A 23,478-nucleotide genomic window follows, 5' to 3' on the forward strand; every position below is an offset into this window, starting at 1 on the left:
AGATAAAAAATTAAATTTGTTACTAGTAAAAAAAAGTTTACTATATATCAAATAATGTGTTCATTATTTATAATACTAATAGTATATCATAGGGTTATTATCACCAATAGATCAACTCCTATAGGTGTGGGGGCAAGCGCCCCCACTACAGTTTGAAATTTTATTGAGTAGTATATAATAATAATATTTATTTGCCTCCATTAAATTATTAAATTTGACCCCACAATAATTCTTTATTCAACTTTCGACACTTGATAATCAATTTGAGAACTTCAAATTAGATTTCCATTATAATAATCAATTTTTAAATTTAAATAAGATTGGTGTTCTTTTTTAGAAATCAGCTCAAAAGAATATTATCTATCCATTTGTGTTTCTTCTTTTCAAATTAGCTTTAGTTTTTTTTTTATAATAACTACACTAATTGAATGAAAATTTTCAACTACGAATATCATCAAGAGCTAATTGTATGAAAGTTGAGTTTTAAATGATTGTTTAAAGACATATACAAAAAAAGACATTTTTTTGTAACTAAAAAAAGGAACATTTTGATTATATTGTTAAGGTTTCAAAATATGAAATATAAAAAATTTAATTTTAAATTATGTGTTATTATTTAAATTACGATTTTCGTATTTTAATTTGTAATTAGATATCTTGAAACCTAATCATATTTCATAATAATAAAATATAATTATAACAACAATTATGCTACGTAAATATAAAATAATCACTTGTACAAAATAAATCTTAAAATACAAATTTTGAAATACAAAATACACATTAAAAATAAGTTAATATATGTATTTATACTCAAATTTATAGTAGATAATTTGATAGCTAATTTTTTATGTAAATGTAATATTTTTATTATAAAAATTATTATCATGTTATATATATTTCACCCCACTATCAAATTTTTTTGGATCCGTCACTAGTTATTATTATTAATGTATTAACTGATTTTTAATGTTTATTATTTATATATTTAAAAATTATATTTAAAAATTATTTATTTGACTTCATAATAAATGATATTTTTAAATTTGAATAATTTATTAATTAGTTTGTATTTTTTTATTAAAAAAAGAATATTAATATAATGAATAAAAATATAATTAAAAATATTGTTTAAAGAATAATAAAGACAAATAAACCCCTAACAAATTTAAATTTAGAGACAACTAGGTCCCTGTCCATTTTTTAACCTGACACGTCAGCAATTTCCATCGAATTTTCGCCGGAAAACTGACAGAAGGACCGGGTTGGCAGACGGAGTACAGGGTTAGGGACCGTAATGGAACATGTTTTTGGTTAAGGATCGTCTTGTCATTTTGGGAAATGGACAGGGACCGGGTTGGTACTTTACTCCCCAAAAGCCATATCTGAGCCAACCATTCACCATCATCATCTTCATCTTCTTCACCATCATCCCCATCTATCACTGTCTCTTTCCAGCCACCATAACCTCCATCACCTCAACACCGCCACAGCCACCTCCCTTCACCACAACCTCCGGCGACAACCCACACCTTCTCCATTCCTGGGTCTCCTCTCGTCTGCCACCAAACAGCCGCGACACCCAACCTTCTTCGCAGGGTCCTTACGGCATTCCAACCCGTCACCACTCCCCTGTTCGAACCCTAGTTCCGCCAACCATCACCGTCGGCCTCTACGAGCCACCGCAACTCTCTTCCCTTTTCTCCCCTTTGCGTGTTCTCTGTCTTTCTCAGCCACACCAACGAACCGGCCACCTTCTCCTCCCTCTCTCTCACTGGCCGAACCGCCGTGCCGTCGACGAGCCACAGCGACATCGACGATGAGCCCCTTTTCCCCTTTCTTCTTCCTTCTCTGTCATCCCGTCTCACCATCGCGAACCAGCCTAGCATCATCGCGATTCCAGCCCCGTTTTCCGTTCTCCCATGGAACGACCAGAACAGGGTGCAGCCCCTGTGTCTTTCATCCCCTCCGTTTTCCCCTGTTTCATGGCTGCGTTCACTCTCCGCTGCTGCAATTGAAGCAGTGCCACTACCAGGCCACCGCTTCTGCTCCGGCCAATTCAGCCATCATCTTCTCTTCACTTGTTCATTCTCTGCTTTCCAGGTTCCCATTTTCATTTGTTGAGTTCTGTTTCTTTCATTGTATTGCTTTTAGTTCATTTTGCTTAATTTGGTTAGTTAGAAATGCATGTTAGTTGCTTAGGTTGTTAGATAATCTGAGCTGGATAGTGGATTTAGGTTTGTTTTGATTCATGCTGCTGTTTGAAAATTTTGCTGTTTTAATTCATGCTGCTGTTTGAAAATTTTGGCTTGTCTGATGCTGCTGGGAGCTTTGGGGGAGGTAGGGTTCGGACAGGGGAGTGGTGACGGGTTGGAACGTCGTAAGAACGAGAAGGTTGGGTGTCGCGGCTGTTTGGTGGAGAAGAGGAGCTGGCGCTGTGGTTTCTGGGCTCAGCGGAGGTGAGAAGAGGGGAAGAAGAAGAAAAAGGGGCGTGGCGGTATGGGTTGTCGCCAAAGGTTGTGGTGAAGGGAGGTGGCTGTGGCGGTGCTGAGGTGATGGTGATGGAGGTTATGGTGGCTGGGAAGAGACAGTGATGGATGGGGATGATGGTGAAGAAGATGAAGATGATGATGGTGAATGGTTGGTTCAGATATGGCTTTTGGGGGGGGGGGGAGGGGTGGGAGTGCCACGTAGGTTCGGAAACCCACGAACCAAGCTCAGATCAAAGTCAGGGCACTTTTGTCACACGGACAGCATCTATCATGGGTACAAGATTAGTTTCGAACTTTCATGAGTACAAATGTCAGCGTTTTCATCTCTTTTGTGTTTGTCATTTATATGCTCGTTTTGATTTTCTTTAATTATAAATTTTGATATTTGAAGTTGTTTATAAATTTTTAGTAATAAATTATAGATAATTTATTATGTGAAATTGTTAAATTTTAAATGTTATTAATTTAAAAATAATTAAATTTAAATATTTAAAATTATATATTAATTTTTTTATAATTTTATTCTATATTTAATTAAATCGGTTCAATTATGATTTAATTTCGATTGAATCATTAAACTATTAAATTAGTCACTTAATCGGTTCAATGATCAATCCAGTTCTCACCACCTTTAAAATAGTAAATAACATTAACATATTTTATTTAAAAAAAAATCGACTCAATTTAATGTACACACATCGATAATTTGTTAATTTACTTAATAATTATATTTTTAAATCATAAAATTCTTTTGATAAAATTAAAAGATTAAAGTAAAATATAAAAGATCTAATTTTAATAAGGATTATGCTATGTATATACCAAAATCATCCATCAGTATAAAATACATGTTTAAATGTAAATACACATTAAAAATAAATTAAATCACATATATATTTATACACAAATACATTGGTAGCTGATTTTAATAGCTAATTTTAGTGTACAAATAATATTTTTATTTTAATAAATATGGTAGATAAATACTGAATTAAATTTTAATTTAAAGTAATTAAATTTTATTATGAAAAAATAAATATAAAAAACATTTTTTTCAAAAATTAAAAAAAATAATTTACTCAAAACAATGAGTTATATGGACTAATTCATTATATTGTAAATAACTGAATATTAAAACCAAATATTAAGTATTTTTATGTAATTCAAAATTTTAATAGCTAAATTTTTAATAATTTTAAAAAATTAAAATAAATTAACTCATAAATAGAAATGATAAAAAAAATTGTGAAAATGAATATTACAAAATCATAAAATATTACCTACTTTAATAATTATATATATAATTTATAATAATATTTATAATTTAAATTAAATTGAATCTCTCCTTACAAGGCAGGGAAAATAAAATAGTTTAAAAATAAAATTAAGATTAAATCAATTTACGAAATTTTCGTTTTCCGTGTGTCATTACTCATTAGACTTGGTTGAGTTCCGGAAATCACAATCGAAAAGCGTGCCATTTACCACCGCCGGGGATATTTTACTCCATTCCAATCCGTAATATCCATTTCCCACTGCCACACACTCCTCTTCTTCTTCTTCTTCCTCCTGCTCCTCCTCCTCCTCTCTCCGGCGACAACCATGGCTGACCGAAACCCTTCCACCGATGACCTTGACCAGCTCCTCGACTGTAACGACCTCTCCCTCTCTCTATGTTCATCACTCTTAACACTTATCACCTTGTTATTTAATTTTTTTAATTTTATTTTTTTGCATTTAATCATTTCAGGTGCTTTGGATGATTTCCAAACCTTCAACCTTAATAATTCCTCCGCTCAGAGGTCCCTATTTTCTTCAATATAATCACTTTCCCTTTCAATCTTTTCAATTTTGTTGTCTGAATTTTTCTACTTTGTTATAATCTATTAGGAGCGGGGAAGCAACTGTGGTGAAAAAGGAGGCACCTTCTCTTCCTTCTAGGGTTCAAGGATTGGGGATGGGTGGTGGGTTACCCGATTTGAAAAACAAGAAAAAGGGGAAACAGAAGGCTCCCAAAGATGCCCACGTCAGCGAGGCACTCGACAAGCTGAGGGAGCAGACCAGGGAGGCTGTCAAGGGTCTCGAATTCATGGCTCCGTCGTCGGCCGATGATTTCGGTAAGGATGCCATGATGGAGGATTGGGTCAAGCAGTTTGAGGACCTTGCTGGCTCTCAGGTAACTAAGTTTACATCCTTCCATTCATTTCCTTTAAAGTTGAAAGCTTTGTGTTGTTGGGAAATGGTGCAGTTGAAAATCGCTTATGCTAGTTTAAAGTCAAATCTTTGTTTCTTGTGCTGTGGTTTACAGTTTGAGTAAAATGGTTGAGTTCATGAAGTTGTGAAATGAGTAAGAGACTCATGGATTTTACAGGCACCTTGTGTTTTGCTTCTTTTTATAGTGTCTTCTGTAAGCATTAAGCTTATCATTGGGGCATATAATTTTACCATAATTTTCTAGACATGTATGAAACCATGAATTAGTAAAAGGATTTCACGTCCTTGGCACAAATTGAGTTATTCTGTAACGAAATGCTTGGTTTCTATACATGATAATACATGATTAAGCTATGAAGTGGAGTGAATAGTGAATGTTGGGTCTTGCGGAAAGTTGTATTTTGTTTCATCATTCCACTAAAATGGTATTTGGTGTTTGCTTAACTTTTTACAAGCATGAAATAATTTTCCTGTTGCTGTCATTGGATGATCAAATATATTCAGTTTTCTTATCTTGATTTGACTGAAATGTGTACTTAGGTATGGAATGGTCAAGAGATTATTGACAAGGAGGTTGATGACTCTTGTTTATATGGCTTTTTCTCCCTTTATGATTCTTTTTCTAATATTAAAATTGAAAATTGGGCTGCTTATTTTCATGTAATGACAAGTCCGCATTCTCGTGGTATAGAAATCATGTTGGTAGTGCTCTCCACTTCTTGCATTTGGTTTTGTCTGATTTTGAATGGGATATGAAATCAAGTTCACCATATATTCTGGCATCCAGTTTTCATATTAAAATTCCTAAAGCTTAGTTATTATGCCAGAGTATTTGTTTTAATGAAATGTAGTTGTCCATATTTCTTTCCAAATAGCATTTGAATGAACTAAAATAGTGCTTATACTGTGAGGGAAAAAAACCTATTTATCTTTTAATGGTAGTGTACTTTTTTTTGTTTGTATAGAATACATTATGTAATGAACTCTTACGGATTTCCTGCTTCTTAACTTAAAGAGATTGCGCTAACTGCGTCTGCAAATCTCACTCATAATCTTGCTTAAGAATTCAAAAATAAAGGTATTGATTACTGAAATTTTATAGAACATTTGCAATTTTCAGCTGTTAAATAATGAAGGCTGTCAAAATAGTCACAAATTTAAGCTTAAGATTGATAGATGACTTTTTACTTTTGTATGTTCTTAATATTTTTTGTTTGATATTCCCGGTTTGTAAAACTGTATGAAGTTTATTTTATGGGACTGTGGTCCTTTATTTGTATGTTTTGCTTTATACTTGCCATGGCATTCTGAAGAGAAGTAATTTCTGTTGTAAATCAGTTCTTTAAGTGCTTTATTTTTTATTGTAAATCAAAGCAATTAATATGAGGGTTCTTATCTTATGTTACAATTAATCGCCTATAGTTTGCTTGTTTGGCAATAGGGATCAGCATCTTTCCTTGCATTAATGTGTCCAAATTTTTTTTAATTATGAACTCAAGTTGAAAATTTATTGGACTTGGATAATAGATGCTAACAGGAATTTGGACTCTAGGAACTGCAACGTACTTTCTGAAAAGAGAAGTTTGAACCCCACATTTAGGAGGTTACTTCCATGCAGATGTGATTTTGTTTGAGTTTGACATGGAAAAGCAACTAGCAAAATATTTTAGCTGAGACATGCAGCCCAGCCTGGAAATGTGTTTCACAAACTTAGCTACTTGTACTATATCTTCTATTCTGTTCTTTCAAATATGGGAATGAGGGAGGGGGAACATATTATTGTGTACATACTACATACTCATATGTTTTGTCTTTTTCTCCTTGTTGGCTCTTCTGTTACCCCCACTTTTTGTTCTCTTCCGTAATTCCTCATCATGAGAACACTGTATCTTGGCATGATTTCTGGAAGTCAAGCTGATAATGTCATTAATTTGTTTAGGACATGGAATCTATTGTGGAGACCATGATGCGGCAACTTCTGTCCAAGGAGATTCTTCATGATCCAATGAAGGAAATAGGAGAAAGATATCCAAAGTGGTTGGAAGAGCATAAATCCAGCTTAAGCAAAGAAGACTATGATCGTTATTCACATCAGTATGAACTGATACAGAATCTGAATGAAGTCTATGAAAATGATTCTGAAAACTTCACCAAGATTGTTGACCTCATGCATAAGATGCAAGAATGTGGACAACCACCAAATGATATTGTCCAAGAGCTTGCTCCTGATTTTGATCTAGCCAGTCTTGGCCAGATGTAAGTGTTCTATCCCATCTTATCTTATCTTTGAACTGATTGCTATGGCTGTTTTCGTGTTTATGTTGTACTGTACAGTTGTAACTGCAGCCTCAATTTTCTTACTTCTAAATCAAATTGTTAGCTCCATATATTCTGAAATAAATGAATGATCTGTCATGGAAATTTACTAATGGGTAGAAGTTGACTATGTAGAGTAGCTGTTTCTAGGGTCACCAAAGTTAAACTTTGTGCATGATGCACCAAGATAATCCAATGATGTAGATCTAATAGAAACTATAAAAATTATAACATTATGCTAAGATTTATACCATGGGATTCAGGGATTATCTTCGTGCATCAAAGCACGGCTTGCTCAATAAATGGCCAAAATTGGCTATTTATGATTTTTATCTTTGTTTGCAGATAGTATAACTTAAAAATAGAATCATTTTTCTTTAATTAAGGCGCTTGGTATGGTGTTTAATGCATTTCTTGTTTCTAAACCAATGAAAAGATGAGTTGTTGTAATATCTGCAAATTTGAAAATCTAAATGTAAACCATTCTTGTTGCCATTGGTCACCACCAACCCATACTAGTGGCTTCCTACAATCCTGCTCCAACATTCCTAATAAGAAAAACTCTATCAGCAATAGTTGCTATATGCACCAACCTGCTGGTATGATTGACAAGCACTACCCCATGCTCTGCCTCAACCTACCACGAGTGTTCACTGGTGTTTCCATTTGCCACTGACCGTTGCCTTATCACTACCAATTGGGAACGATGTTGAGAATCTGAGAATTTAAATGGAAATTTGAGGAAGAAACCAGACAAGAATGCACAAAATGCAGACAGATGAAAATGCAATAGAGCAACTGCCTTTATACTTTCAGGACACGATTTTAAAACTTAAAATTACTTGGTAGCATTTGTTTTCATTTTCTGGGTATAAAGGCTACTTAAACTTAGCATTTGTTTTCGCCATGTTACATATGTATTTATGTGTATCAACTCTAATAAAAACATTTTCTCCTTCTGCAGACCTCCAGAAATGATGGACTCTCAGACAAATTGTTCTATAATGTGAAGCAATTTCTTCCTCCTTATACTTTGGCAGCTGCTGGTTTTTCAGATTCTTAGGAACATTTGTTTTTTAACTTGTTAGAATAAGAAGGCTTTTATGCATTACTATTTTCCCCCTTTGTCTACTCATAGTTAAGCTAAGTTTGTATATTATATCAGGGATTTTGTAACGTTTTGTGACAGCAATCATGGTACTAGTTATTGCTAGTTGCCCCCACCAAAATTTTCTTTCTGATTTTTTTATAATCATTTCCTATTTAGTTGCTGGATGTTTGATTAATGTTTGCCTCGTGAATTAATAATAATTTTCCAATGGCCTGAGGCATAAACTAGTATTTTTTTTTGTCTTCCAATTTTTATGATTTCATGTTTTTTAATCTCACAAGTCAATAAATATTGGTGGTGTAAAATAAATTATATATACCTCTGGGGAAGCACCATTGGACTTGTATGTTCATATCTAATGCTTGTGAATTTTATTAGTTTAAAAATACAGTAATTCGGTACTTCTCAGCGGCAGCTACAGAAACATTTCGAATATCAAAACAATCAATGGATGAATTTTTCAATTTTTTTTATTTAAATTATGTAAATATCAAAATAATCAATGGAAGATGATTTCAATATAACCAAATCTCAAAAGGTTGCATTTGTGTAATTTATAGTGCCATTTTATTTAATAATGTCATTTAAGCAAATATGATTTGTAACAGCCAATGTAAATGGAATAAAAATATAAAGTAAACCGTCTTTAAATTATAACATACAAAAGATGTCTACAAACACTATGTTTAAACAAAAAAATTATTAGTCACCAAAAAAAAAAAAAAAAAAAACAAAAAAATTATTTGAGGGTTATTAAACGTATTCTTAGTGTTTGTTACGCCAATATTCATCTTCCCAAAGTTCAACCTGCTTTGTTAAACTATCTTTTCTGTGAAGAATGCCTTGAAGTGTTGAAGGATCATATGGTGGAGGAATAGTGCATGGATATGAATCACTAGGAGATTTCACCATTGAATCCTCCATGAATTTCCTCCCAATACCTTGTTCAGAACATGCCATTGTTTCAGGGCAATACTCCACTGCCCCTTGAGGTATAGTTGGCTTGAACTTTTGGAGCTTTGCATATTCATTAAGCAGATGAAACATGTAATCATACACATACTCCATGCTTAAATCTTCATGTATGAATTTGCTAGCTGCCTCACCTATTGCTTGTGCCTGCTAATTAATTAAATTGAGGGATATAAAGTGATGAACAAAGAAGAATTAGAAAATGAAATATTGAGAAATAGGTTGGTGACCTTATGAGTGTTGTTATTGCCCCATTCGACGGCAAACTTAAGAGAAGTGCACTTGCTATTGTCTCTGATGGGCCAATAGTGCTGTAATGGCTCCATGCCTCTTATAAAGAAATCATAGAACTTGGGCTTAACATATAAAGTCATGGAATCACATGCCAAAATGTATTTCTCACTTACTGACCAAGCCCACCCTTCTATGTATATCTTATACCTGTGCAAAATTAAAACCCCAAAATATGTCATTCATATTATAAGATAGACGCTGAGAATAAAACATAAAGAATTTTTTTTATATTCTATTTAGTGATAAATTAAAATAAATTATGAAATTATAATTTATTTTTATTTTTTTATTTAAAAAATTTAAGCGAAAAATATAATAATAAAAAATGTAATTATAAAAAATTAATAAAAATAATAAAAGAAAAAAATGTGTTTTTTGTTAGTGTCTATGTGTCTTTCCTATCAGGATGAACACAAAATACACTAATTTGTGCTTCGGATACAGTGTCTCTATTCATGTCTTCTCTATCAAACACGATTCTATGTCTCTGTGTTTCTGTCTCATAGTCTGTAGAGGTAGAAAAATGGGTCGAATTCGTCGAGGCGACCTGCCGAACCCGCTAAAAAATGCGGGTTGGACTAGAATTTGGAACCCGCCAAATTAAAAAAATTGGCTAAATCCGCACTGCCAATTTTACAGATTTTGGTTGGACGGGACGGGTTGGCCCGCCAGACCAAGGATTTTTATTTTTTATTTTTATTCTTCTTTTAGTTATTAATTTTATTTATTTTAATTTATAATTTCGTATATATACTTAAATTATGCGACTTATTTTTTAAAATAAAGATAATTTTATTGATAAATATTATTATGAATAATTTTATTGAAATTAAAAATAATAAAAAATTTATATTATAATTTAACTATTTTTTATTTGTATTTAATTTTTTTAATTATTATTTTTTGATTAATTTTAATAAATTTTATTTAAAAAAAAATCAAAGAAATTAACCGGCCATATGTCCTTATATTTATACACAAATATATTGGTTTGCAAATAATATTTTTTTATTAAAGAAAATTAAACAATTCTACAAGACGTCTAGAAGAGAAAGTTTATGCCATATGTCCTTATACATGCACTCTTTGATAGGTTTTAATAAAAGTGTTGGACTTTGAGACTTTTTCTATTTTTTTTCCTCTACAATTTTTTTATGTTTATTTTTCCTTTCAAAATTCATGTTTATTCATTTATGTATATAATGGTATTTTATTTTATTGGGAAAATGTAGTCAATAAGAGACAACAAAAAAAACTGCCTAATTGAAAACCATTATTAAGTTGAAATGGGAAAATGGAAAATAACATTTATATCAAAACAGCAAAATAAATAAACAAATAAACAAGATGATGATGGATACTTTTCATATAAAAAAAATCTCATTGTGTAAACACATAATATTGTAAAATATTATAAATAGTAATAGGTGCTTGCTCTAGTATCATGGCTTAACTTGCTCCTCAATTCTATGCCGGAAATCAAACGTTACATTACATATGCGATTCCGGAAGACTCCTATATGTAGTCATCTTTTTATATTTCATCACTACTATTCGTCATTGGCATCTCTGATTATGAAAATTCAACCCATAATTTGATTAAAAAAGATAATGCTTATCATTTTTAATACAAATATTTTCTATTTGCAAAATTCAAACTCAATATTGCAAAAGAGAATAACAAATAAAAAAAAAATTATTAAATCCATTTGAAAGTCCACTATGATCATACTCTTACAGTCTTACTTTGTCTGCAGCTAAGGTTTGGTATAGAATATATATAGATGAAAGATTTATAGGCCTCTCATTAAACTACAACAGGATTTAAATTTCAAGAGTGGAATATAGAACTCCTTTTAGTGTATATGAGAGAGTGAGTGAATGTGTGTGTAATACTGTAATGTAGGGGATGAAAAGCGCATTGGATTGGATATGGCCAAAATTTTAATCAAATCCGTACTAAAATTATTGGATCGGATCTGATCCAATATCCGTAATTTTAAATTTGGATCCGATTTGATCCGCACATTTGCGGATCGGATCAAATATATCGCAAAATACAAAAATATTTTTAAAAGTTTATTTTTATTAAAAAAAATATTAATAAAATTTATTTTTTTTATTCTTTTAATTTTAAATATGTTTACTCTTAAAATAATATTAAACATACTTTTTTTAAATAATAAATTAAAATAATACAACATATATGATCATTATTAGTTGAAATAAAACATAAAAAAATATTTACTTATTTATTTCTTTATTTTTGCGGATACACGGATATGCGAATCGGATATGCAGATACATACACAAAATCAACAATTGGATTCTATTAGTATGCGGATCAGATCCGATCCGATAACCTTAAGGATCGGATCCATATCCGTAATTTTCGAATCGAATTTAGATAAATACAGCGAATATGCGAATCCGATTCAATCAATACCCGTGTAATATAAGGGGAAAAAAACTCTTATTTCGTCTCATTTTATTATTTTAGGTGATGAGTTATAAATTATAATATCTATCTGTAAACATAAAAATGATTCAATTATACATGTATGTGAACATTATTGTTGCCCGCGAATAATGTAGGTGTTGGTCACAATAAAAGTAGTATCTAAATCTGAATAAAAGTTTGCTTGCAATTTCAGACATTAGAATCTTGGAATTTTAACCTAACTATATATAAACACATACATTCTAACATTATGTGTAGATTTCTTGATAAAACAAGTTATTTGGATTGTGGACATATTGTTTAATTTGTTGCCTATTCTCAAGAAGGCAAAGTTATTAAAGACAAAAAAACTAGCTAGGGTGGTGTGAAAAGTAAACGATAGCTGCTACCACTACCTATGATCTTGATTATACACGAAGGGAGGCGAGGGACCAAATTAGATATATAATAAGCAATTCCAGTATAGTTTCTTGCAAACAAGTCAATTACTTCGATTTTGAACCAACTTTTTTAGGCAAAAAATTAAATTAATCACATTGTAATATTGTATATATAATATAATAATACCTAATTGTTAGGTTAAGATTCACTAATTCAGCTCTTCTTATTAGTTTCTCAATTGTTCCTCTATTTTTACTTCATTGAGTTTTTCAGTTCATCATGCTTGAAATTTCCCTTTTGTAATTTCCGTTAATTTTCAGCCATCAAAAGGATTCAAAATAAGAAAAATGTTGAAAAATATGATCTCGTTTTTTTATGTAATGTTTTGGAATTCATTTTATTAGTCATACAGTGTCAAGGTAAAAACATTATTCTCATGTAAGAATATGTGGGACTGTGGGGCATGATATAAAATTTACCTTAACAATAGTAGAATTTAAATAGCGATTGATATATCAGTGACCAATATTATTATTATTAAGTATATAACTACTAAAGGTGTCAAATGAAAGTGCTTTATTAACAAATGGAAGATATTAATATCTTTAACGCAACTAGCTGCTTTTCCTATAATTATTAGTTGGTATGAAATTAATATTTCGAATGAATGAATATCATGTAACTTTATATATCTCAGTCTCACCTACACTACACTTTTTCTCCTTTTATATTTCTATTGTTCTTAATTGCTAAATTGTACAACATTAATTGCTTTCTGAATAGTATTACTAGACTAGGGGAGTGGTTTATTGAAAAAAAAAAATAAAAGATAAAACCAGGCAAGGGTGGTGGTTTTGGTTTTGTTTTGTTGAGGAGTGGTTAAATTGTTTTTTGCTCGACTTTCATATGTAGTGATTTATTGATCAAGTGATGAATGATAAATTTTTAAATGAAATTTAGATTTGTGACAAATTAATTCTTAACCTGTTTAGTTGGGAGATATAATAGAAAATAAAAAATATATATTTCTTATTTATAAATATATTGTCACTCCAATTTAATTATTGCATATTTAACCATCTCTACAATAATGATTACCCCTATTGTTATTATTATTTTCCCATGACTTATTATTGCTACCCTATTACCCTTTTCAAAAAGAAATGAGCCCCATTTTTACTAAATTTTATAAATAACTAACAAATTAATGAGTATTAATAATATTGTTGGTACAAAAAATAGATTTTTCGATTGCTAATAATTTTGACTATAGAAGCAGTATTTTGATTACAGGAACAGAAATGGGCAAGATGAAGTCGAAAAAAAATGGTACAAAAAGCGTTAAAATCGAAATGTAGTTATTGTCTTAATCATCAATGCTTGCTACTCGACTTTCAAGTTGAGCGGAGAACTTGAGAACGAAATTTGAGAAGCAAGCTAAACAAGCATAGGACTTGAAGACTAAGGAAGACGTGAGTGTCAAAACTTAGGGATCAAGATTCTTTATAGTCAAGATAAGGTCATGACTGAAGAAAAAGAGGAAATAAGATAGTGGATAATATGCTTCATGACTTATTCATTTCCATGGCCTATAAATAGTAGAAACTTATAAGAGTTTCGGACTTCAATCAAGAACACTAAATCATCAAGTAAACTCATAAAGAACATAGAGTACAAGTACATCGAAGTCAACTTTTAAACTTTGCTTCCTTTTTGTTTATCTTTAGATTTTGTTACTATTCTACTTTGGTTAATATTTTTACACTTTCATAATCTTTTCTATTTAAATATTTGTTCCTTTGTTATTTATCGTAAGTTTATTACTAACAATTTCGACATAAATCGCTTTGACGTTGTAATTAAGTAATTTCCGGGTCAGACTCACTCTTTTTTAGATGAGTGATATCTGTTTTCCGATTTTTGAGATCATGATACAAACTCGTTTTGACACCATTTGTCGAAATCGACCAAAAAAACGAGTGAAACAAATATATATTTAAAAAAATATATTATTAAATTTTTCTTTCATTAATCTATGTCATACTAATATATCATTGATTACATAATCTAGTTATATATAAGTAGTGATCCAAAAAATAAACAAAATAATATAACAAATGAGGGAATTAAGGACTTACAAAAGTATCAGTGACTAAAATGAGGAAGGAAAAAAAAAACGTAAGTGTGTGGTAAGTGATCGACGGTAATTAATAAGAGTGCATACTGCATAACAAAAATGATTAGAGGAGACAGGAGCTTGAGAGAAATACGAAATATCCATGGAAGTAATCATTCATGATTTTTTTTTTTTTTCTTGGGTTATTAGTAGCGTATTTATCAAGGTTTTAAGTTGGGAATAAATCTAAGTCTAGTTCTCAATATTGTATATTGTATTAAATGTATTATAGTCTTTGCCAGCGGGAGTGTGAGTCAAGGGATCAAGAGACTAATTGGTTAAAAGATAACAATTTAGAATGAAGAGTCAATTATTTGAATTCTCAGGCACGATACGAAGAATGAAGCATTGGAACTGAGTCAGTCAAAGAAAAAGAATTCTCATATTATATTACCAAAAATAACAAAGATGCATTATCTAGCTTGCAACTCATGGCATATTTTCCTTCCAAAAGAAGGCAACCAATTATAGACTTTACATGAATCAAATCACTTATTTGGAAAAATGGAAAATGCCTCACAATCCGAGGGTTTCAAGAACCAATTGCTAAAAGCTGGTTTCCCTTTGAAATTTTTTGAGGCTGAGCAATATTCTTCAGCTCCCTCCTGCAAAGTAATTTATGATTGAATCATGTTAAGATATGGCATGTCATGAACAATCTTCTCCATCAGTGGCAAAGTCACCATCGATTAGACCCCCAATAGTGTCATTGGGTTTAAAGAAAGGAAACAAATTAAAGACAAAAACTTCAAAATTTAGAAGCAAATAGAGATAAAACTACTTACAAAACATAGCCTCAAGTAATTTATAGGCTAATTTATGAAAAGAAAGGACATAGGAAACATGTCTATTGTCTTTGTCCCTTTAGTCTCAAGACAGAAACCAAACACTACCATAGGGTTAAGACGTGAAGAACATGAAGAATACCTTGAGATTGCCATAAGTAACCTCATTAGCTGGAGAATTCCCAAAGCGTTTCTGGCTCAATGACAAGAAAGCCTCTAACAGTCTCTTTCTGTAAATGTCAAATCGTAGTCAGCACTTGACAAGCAAACTATCTAAAATGGCACATGACGGCTTACTTGCATAACAATGACTCAGTTGAAGGGTAGAGTGCTCCTTTTGCGGAGGTGCCTTGCTTTCTTCCAGTAGTTCCAAGGATGACTTCATGCAAGCCATACTTATTCCAGCATATAGAATATCTGCAAATTTAACTGTTCAGATAGATGCAAATATCGAGCCACAAAATTACACGAACAAAAGAACTTTGCTGAAATTTGATGCAAGTACCCGCATGTTAGAGTCTCTGCAGCGCTATCGGATTGTTGAAATTCCTTTGGTGGTAGTGGGGCAGCATGAAATAGCGGCTAGTAAATTGGAAAGCACGTTACAATCAGCAACGTACAACTCAACTTTCGATTTTACCACACTATAATATTTGACACTTACCTGGTTCACTCGAAATGGGGCTATTAGCTTATTTGACAAAGATAATATTCGATCTAACAAAGTGCTTTTCAAGTTATCTTCAATGTTGAAATTCTCTGGACTGTTAAGTGGTAGACCAACCGTAATTGAAGACACATAAACAGGTTGAAGAAAGTAGGAAAGCAAAGCTCCTGGAAAAGGAAACAATATTACCACACTTGAATTTTGCAAAGGAATAAGGTAATCAATCACTGTTCTATCAACATTAGCCAAATTATTCAAATGAACATTTTTCTGATCAGCATATAGCTTTGTTTCATGTTTGTAAACATGACTTTTTATGTTGCACTAGTGGCTACTATACCTAAATCCTCATATTTGTGTTCCAGAAAGATTCACAAACAGGCAAATAGTCCTGGTTTAAGCATGTCTAACCTTGAACACCGACAGTGTTCCAACGAGCTATCTTGTCGGAGCAACTAACTGATAGAGTAGTATCACCACGACCCGGCTTCCTTTGGACTGTCCCCTTTTGTTTTAACCCATTATCTGGAATTGAATGCAAAAGCAGTTCTTTAGACACAAATATCGCCCGTGTAAATATTCTAGTTCTTTATCATTCAAGAAATCGCATTAAGGTGAACACAATATCCATCATATTTTATAAGAATTATATTCACAGAAAACTTGCTAAAGAGATGTTAACATGGATATATTTATTTACCTAGAGGTGAAGATGAATCACTTTCGCCTGAGGGCACAATCTCCAAAGGCGAGTCAACCGAACTCAACGAAGAAGCTCCACCTAAACACAACCAACCCAACATGGTAAGTGGTAACAAATAAGGGAAGGATTTTGATGATTAGATATAGACAAGATAAAGTGAGAACTAAGTTTACATGGTAGCTGTGATATGTACATATGTAATTTCCAACCCCTCTTCATGTTATATTTTCTTTCACTAACGCACTCAGAATCCAGCTCAAACTGTAAGTTGCCATCATCGACTTTGAACCATTTGCATTCATTGCTAGGCATATGCTTACTACAACTTTCAGTAAGATGCTGAATCTGTGTATAGAAGAACCTGGTGTGAATAGAAACGAATGAAATAATATCTCCTCACATAACAACACATACAAAATTGAAAACTTACTATTCCACAATACATCTTAGAAATCATTTGAAATATCACCTACACAATCTAAGATCTTTCAAAACTACACATGAAAAAGCATAGAGAACAATTTCTACATTCAAATTGATACATTTGGAGGACATAGAACATGTTCAAACTAAAACAAGAATGGCGTTCAATCTGCATAAGTTTATGAATTTAATTTCTATACAGTAGCAGCATGATGTTTTAAACCGAGATAAGATAACGTGTTGCCAAATCAATGAAAGTAAATACTTTTCACACTCATTTCTTGAATACTCATCCAAAAACAAGAATTTGATTGGATTACACTGCTAATATATCAGAATTGAACTAGTTTATAGCATAGTAATGACACAAAATGCAGAAAGCTCAAGAAAATCATAGTAAAAGAAAAGAAACCTCATCAAAGCTCTTCGAGCTATAACTTCAGCATGGGAATCATGAACAACATCACCACAGGAACGTAAACGAGAGCGTCCAATACACTTTGTTCCTGTCCCCAATGCAACAACTTCCAAATCTGCAAATACTTAAACAATGAACAATAAGTGAACTCTTTCAGCTGAAATTTGAATTCTAGGTATAAATGTTCCAAAGAGGAGAAACAAAAGAAAGAGGAAGAAGAAACCATTGGTAGGAGAAGAGAGAAGAAAAGCGGCTAAAACGGTGACTTCACGGCCTTGAGGTTTTCCCTTTTTGGGAAGAGAATTATACAAACTAAGAACCTTTTCGCATACCCTTTCACCAAAACATTTTTCGTGTGAAGAAGACGTAGACATGGTTGAGGTTGAAGTTGAAGTTGAAACCGACGAGCTTGAGGAAGCCATTGATTCTGCACACTCACTCTGATAGAGATGACACAAACTGGGCTTTAGACTAGGCCCAACATGGGCCCAAATTCAAAATATCTCTATACTTTGGAAATGAGGCCTTTTTGTCCAAACCCTTTTTATAGGTCTGTTAAAAACCTTCTCCAAAAAAAAGTTAAAAAAAAAATTATAAAACATACATAACATATAAAATAAGTTAAAAAAAACATATAAAACATGAAATTTACTCTGTTTTTTATCTCTAAACAATCTCAATATGTATAAGAATAAATACTAATTACCACCATCCACTTTATTATTCTAATCTCATGAACTAAAAAGAGTGAATGAAACCATTTCCATAATTACATTCAATAAAAACTTTAGACATGCCATTAAGAGAGTGTATGTTTCTTAAATCTTAATAGATAAGTAAATGATTTTAAGAAGGAAAAAAATGTATATATACTAACTAAACACAACTAAGCATCTCACAATCAAAAAATTTCCAACGTGGTTTTGTTGTACCCCCAACCCCACTTATTTTTTTTGAAAGATCAAAACATTATTAATGTGATTTGTATGAGAAAAACTGAAGCAACTTGCTGTAGGGGAATAATGCCAGGAATGCCCCGCAACAAAAATAATAAAAGTTACAAATAAGAAATGACAATGTAGTAGAGATTAGAGGACTTAACATGGTTGCTCCAGCCTAAAAGATTGTTGGTAATACCTTTTCCAAATGAATGAGGTGTATACAGTTGGCACATTAATATTTCTTTTTTCTTCTAATACCACTATAGTTTGGTGCCAATAAAAGTTACAAGTGTATGAGAATCATCCACCTTTAGCCTGTATAAAAAAGCTACTCATCACAAATCAGAATTGGCCATTTTCCTTTCTCATTATGGATGCGTATAAACCAAGTTTAAACATGGACATTTTTCCTTTATATTTTTATGAACTCTAATTCAAGTCATGTGAAGTAAGAAGGATGAGAAAAGTGTAGGATACTGTTAGTCAAGTGAGAAGTAGTATAGGTTCCTAAAAGAAAAAGTTTAAAAAATCAGCAACTTTATTAAATTTTGGCCAGCATGTAATCAGTAAAAGAAAAGTGAGTAATTCCACATTATTAAATAAAATCTCACATCATCAAAAATATCATTGATGGTTCTTTCATGCTTACAAATCACAAAAATTGCCGATCCTACCATTCTTCGTTGCTGAAATAATCAAAGACAAGTGAATCACACATTTGTAGAACACACGGCGGAGAGAGGGGAAAGTGCCTACACGAAATGTACATACACAAACGCCACCGTCCTATAATTACATCTTTAATTTTCCACTTCAATGTATTCATTTCTTTTCTTGGTAGAAAGATTAAGATTATGAAGAAGCAAACCAATGATATGACTACTAGCTAGTCAGTTGTTGACTTTTTGTCCACCCCTACAATCATGGTCCCATATGTAGCATACAAACAACAACAAAACGCAAAGCGCCGTCGTTTTAGTGTGTCAGAAATAATAATAAGCCTCCATGCATCATGCATATGCTTTTGCTGTCACACATTTGCATCCTCATCTCAATACTCACACGTGGCACATTCCCGCTACTATTACCTGTAATACCTGTCGGCACTCCACCTTCACCGTCGATCTTAATCAACGGCTCCAATTTTCCTCCACGCCTACAACACGCTCTGCTCCCAAAGATTCCACGTTACTATGCAATCTTTTTCCTTTGAAAACTACTTCCCGAATATTTCCATTTTCGATTTAAAAAATCTCAGTGAAATTAACAAAATCTATACCATGTATTTTTCCAATCAGAAAATATTTAAATCCAAAACAAATAACAATAAACTACCAGGTAACGGAAATAAGTGTATAATTTTTTACCCTAATGTTTATAAGGAACTACTATTTGGCAAAACAATTAACAAAGAAATAAGTAAGCAAATTTTCATGTGAGAAATTCATTAAGAATTGATATATCCACTTTTTTTCTTCTTTATTTATTTTTTAATTTTTCACATATATCTAGATGTATCTTGTTATGTCTCTACTTTAAATTGAAACCAACCCGACCTTATAGCTTGTAACAGAGTTCAAGAGGCAGAGACATTGTCTAACAGAACCTTAGCTACAAACCTTGTTTTCTTTCTTCTCTTTTAAACTCTCTCGAAGCTATGGCAGAACAACCAACCAAGGTGGAGACACCTCCTGCTCCGCTGGTAACTGACCCTCCTCTGGCCGAGGCACCGCCGCAGCTCCAAGATGCTGCTGAGAAGAAACCGCTGGCTCCGCCTCCGGCAGCCGCTGCAGAAGGGACCAAGGCTCTAGTTGTTGTTGAGAATGAGAGTGAGTTTTCTGTTTCTTCCAATTCTCAAACTTTTTGTTGCACAGAATTATGGGTTGGCTTCAAAATTTCAACTTTTTATTACTCGAAGCTTATAGGTCGCTTGCTATGTTATACGCATATCATATTAATTTAGTGCGTTGAGAAAGATTGAAACTTAGTTTGGGCATTCAAACTATGATATTTGTCCTTGCTTTTCCTTTGATTTCTGTTTTCCTTCTCTGATTTATCAAAGATTTCTGGTTTTTCATCAAAATTGCAGCTTGAATAGATTGGATTTTTGTCTGATATTGGTTGATATGGTTTCAGAATGATATTGGAGCCGACTCACTCTTCTCTGCTGGATTGAACTACTTTCTTCCTCTTGCAGCACATTAGGAACATTCATAACTACTCAATTCTTTTTTGTTTTTATACAATCCTTAAAATTTTAAATCAAATAAGTAGCTGTAATTTTTAAATATTCTCAATGACTATTAAGGAAGTATAAAGATTTATCTATCTAGCTAAGTGTAGTATTTTAGGTGTCAATTAAGCTGTGTATTGGACTAGACCCATAACATATATGAATTTTAATTACATCATTTCTTGCTCTATGCATCAATCATTAACATCTCCCCTGTGCCAACAAAAGAGAAACCACTGAGGTCCTCCTTGTTATCATAAAATAATAATTTTGTTTCCCATGTGCTGAGAAAGTTGTTTGTCCACACTAGCAAATAATTGAATTCTTTTTCTTTTTCCTTTTTTTTTTGGGTATAAAATTATGGGTTTGCTATAGGAAAGTTTAATTGTAATGAATACTTTTCAATGGTAAATTGGTATGTCCTATTGATTTTTTCCCCACTTTTTAATTATTCAAAAGAGGTAGTTGTGCCTCTTAATTATTGCATATATAACACGCAACCCAATTAGAATCCAATAACTGGATAAAGCATGCATTCTTAACATGCCTAAGTGGATTCCATATTTTTATTTTCTATTGTTAATATGGAAACAATGATTTCTTGCTAATTTAAGAATTTTTATCTGCATCTTCTATTTGGTATATGTATTGTTGCCTTGGCTATGATCACTCTAGCCTAAGTTCTAATTGACAATTAATTACTAAACTTCCATGAACCCAACTTCAATAAACACTTTTATCAAACACTTCTAGCCTACTAGATGCTGCTGTAGTTCCTAATTCTATATTACATACTTATATTTAGAGTCAAGTAATTGATCAAGTGCATGAGCTCTTCTAATTGGTTGGATTTAATCTAATAATATATATAAATACTTCTCCATTTGATGTAGTTAGAAAACCTTGACATCGTTATTTTTTGTCTTTCGGTCGACAGAAGCAGTGGAGCCAATTAAAAAGAAAACATCCCTTGATAGAGGTTAGTGTTGGCTTAATTCAACTTCACATTGTTCTTAACGAGTTAATATTTTATCACTATTGAAAGAGTGATGCTACTTATTAGATTTTTAATGCTCGAACAGGAGTGCCTTCAGAAGGAGGTATTGTGGTTTCGACTGAAATAAACTTACTAACATTTGATCTTTAATTGCGATTTTTTCACAACCACTTGAATGCATCAACTTGAGAGCGAACCTCTCCAGGTTCTCAGTGCCAAATAGTTTCTAGTCACATTGCGGATATATATATACAGAGATAGAGGGACAGAAAATATTGGAAACTTGTGTTCTAGGACACACTGTTTTGTACCTGTCTCCAACTATAAACATATTTTTTTTGTGTTTTTCTATCTCTGTAATTGTGCCTTGTCCCAAGTATCAAGTACAACCTTAGTGAGGTGAAATAAATATCTGCTTATTTTACCTAATGTTAGAAACCTCTCTTCAAATAATCATTCTTGTTGATGATAGCAATCATTTTTTTTTAATGAATTTGATGTATCTTCCAAGGGAAGTGATTTGTGTACGTGTATGCTATGTTCAACAGATATTGCTCTTGCAGAAGTGGAAAAGGAGAAAAAGTTGTCTTATGTGAAGGCATGGGAAGAAAGTGAAAAATCTAAAGCAGAGAATAAGTAAGACTTAAAAACTTAAAATACTATACTAAATACGTGCCATGTTAGTATTGTTAAGGTTTTATTATTGATTTGGTCCACAGAGCTCAGAAGCAGTTATCTGCTGTTGGTGCTTGGGAAAATAGCAAGAAAGCAGCTCTTGAAGCTAAGCTGAGAAAAATTGAGGTAATGACATTGACATCACCTTTCCATGTTGCCCTAACACACAAAGAAAACAAACCTTTTCTTATGGGTTAAACAACAATGCAATCTAGAGTTAAAGTATGGATAACCATAATATTCTTTTGTTAGTGTCACATGTAAAAAACATGACACTATGATTATTGCCATTACATGATACTAATAATTATTAAAGCACCCTTTTGAGTAACTCGTTTTTGTGTGTGAGAGAGCAGGAACAGTTGGAGAAAAAGAAAGCAGAATATGGCGAACAAATGAAGAACAAGATAGCATTGATTCACAAGCAAGCTGAGGAGAAGAGAGCAATGGTTGAAGCAAAGCGTGGTGAGGAATTTCTCAAGGCTGAGGAAACCGCCGCTAAATATCGTGCAACTGGGACCACTCCAAAGAAGCTCCTCGGATGCTTTTGAAATGTCAAAGTTCTTTTTTTGGTGGGGTCTGAATTTCATAGCGATAATTGTCAAATTTTTGTATTGTTTGTGTTTAAAAGGTTATGTTTACTATGTGTGTATGAAATTAATACCTAAAAAAAATGTTTATTATAAATATTACTTAGCTTGCTTTTTTAATTTTTATTAGATTAAAGTGTGGTATGCTGTTTGTTTATTTATTCTTTTGTTCACAACACTGTCACACACTAATAATTGAGTAATCGAGTTTCTCTCTCTCTCAATTATTAAAGTGTGGTCATTGTCCGAAAATGTTAATGGTGTATACTTATTTTGCAAAATTAATGATGAACAGAGAATTGTATATTATGTTTGATTAGATCATGCTTTGTGTAAACCCAGAGAGAAACAGAGAATAGTTGAAATGTAAAGGGTAAAAAGCACTTATAACATTACATTACAAACCCTTTGATATATTCAGCTTCATTAGTCTCATCTCTCATGCAATGAATCATGCCGCTTCATTTTTAGACAGTAAAAGCAGGGGGTTATTCACTTATTTGAAATATGATTAAAAAATAATTAAACATACATAACTTTAAAAGTGAAGTTATCAAACCAACAACGTTGTTGTTGCTATATGTGTGAAACAAAATCACATCAACTTGTGCTATAAAGAGAGAAAAAGT

The 23,478-nt window shown here is 32.2% G+C and overlaps 4 protein-coding genes across 4 annotated transcripts; 2 read left to right on the forward strand and 2 right to left on the reverse strand.

Annotated features, from left to right (window-relative positions):
* Positions 1–3,894: 3,894 nt before the first annotated feature.
* LOC112726229 (peroxisome biogenesis protein 19-2) lies at positions 3,895–8,251 on the forward strand. The gene is made up of 5 exons (XM_025775540.3): positions 3,895–4,143; positions 4,243–4,294; positions 4,383–4,668; positions 6,646–6,962; positions 7,987–8,251. The coding sequence occupies exons 1-5, from the start codon at positions 4,095–4,097 to the stop codon at positions 8,030–8,032; spliced, it is 750 nt and encodes a 249-aa protein (XP_025631325.1). The 5' UTR covers positions 3,895–4,094; the 3' UTR covers positions 8,033–8,251.
* A 513-nt stretch (positions 8,252–8,764) lies between these two features.
* Positions 8,765–9,605, reverse strand: LOC112726230 (uncharacterized). Its single transcript, XM_025775541.3, has 2 exons — positions 9,336–9,605; positions 8,765–9,252 (listed from the first exon to the last, which is right to left on the reverse strand). Exons 1-2 carry the CDS (start codon positions 9,576–9,578, stop codon positions 8,899–8,901), a joined length of 597 nt encoding a protein of 198 aa, XP_025631326.2. The 5' UTR covers positions 9,579–9,605; the 3' UTR covers positions 8,765–8,898.
* A 5,180-nt stretch (positions 9,606–14,785) lies between these two features.
* On the reverse strand, positions 14,786–17,889 carry LOC112726231 (tRNA-specific adenosine deaminase TAD1). The gene is made up of 10 exons (XM_025775542.3): positions 17,637–17,889; positions 17,408–17,528; positions 16,746–16,933; positions 16,570–16,650; positions 16,281–16,394; positions 15,867–16,036; positions 15,708–15,784; positions 15,500–15,619; positions 15,345–15,432; positions 14,786–15,022 (listed from the first exon to the last, which is right to left on the reverse strand). Exons 1-10 carry the CDS (start codon positions 17,833–17,835, stop codon positions 14,906–14,908), a joined length of 1,275 nt encoding a protein of 424 aa, XP_025631327.1. The 5' UTR covers positions 17,836–17,889; the 3' UTR covers positions 14,786–14,905.
* A 1,658-nt stretch (positions 17,890–19,547) lies between these two features.
* LOC112726232 (remorin 1.4) lies at positions 19,548–23,168 on the forward strand. Its single transcript, XM_025775543.3, has 5 exons — positions 19,548–20,183; positions 21,525–21,566; positions 22,133–22,220; positions 22,304–22,385; positions 22,616–23,168. Exons 1-5 carry the CDS (start codon positions 20,012–20,014, stop codon positions 22,808–22,810), a joined length of 579 nt encoding a protein of 192 aa, XP_025631328.1. The 5' UTR covers positions 19,548–20,011; the 3' UTR covers positions 22,811–23,168.
* The last annotated feature ends 310 nt before the right edge of the window (positions 23,169–23,478 follow it).

The sequence above is a fragment of the Arachis hypogaea genome, chromosome 12 (genome assembly GCF_003086295.3).
Source record: "Arachis hypogaea cultivar Tifrunner chromosome 12, arahy.Tifrunner.gnm2.J5K5, whole genome shotgun sequence".
Classification (NCBI taxonomy): domain Eukaryota; kingdom Viridiplantae; phylum Streptophyta; class Magnoliopsida; order Fabales; family Fabaceae; genus Arachis; species Arachis hypogaea.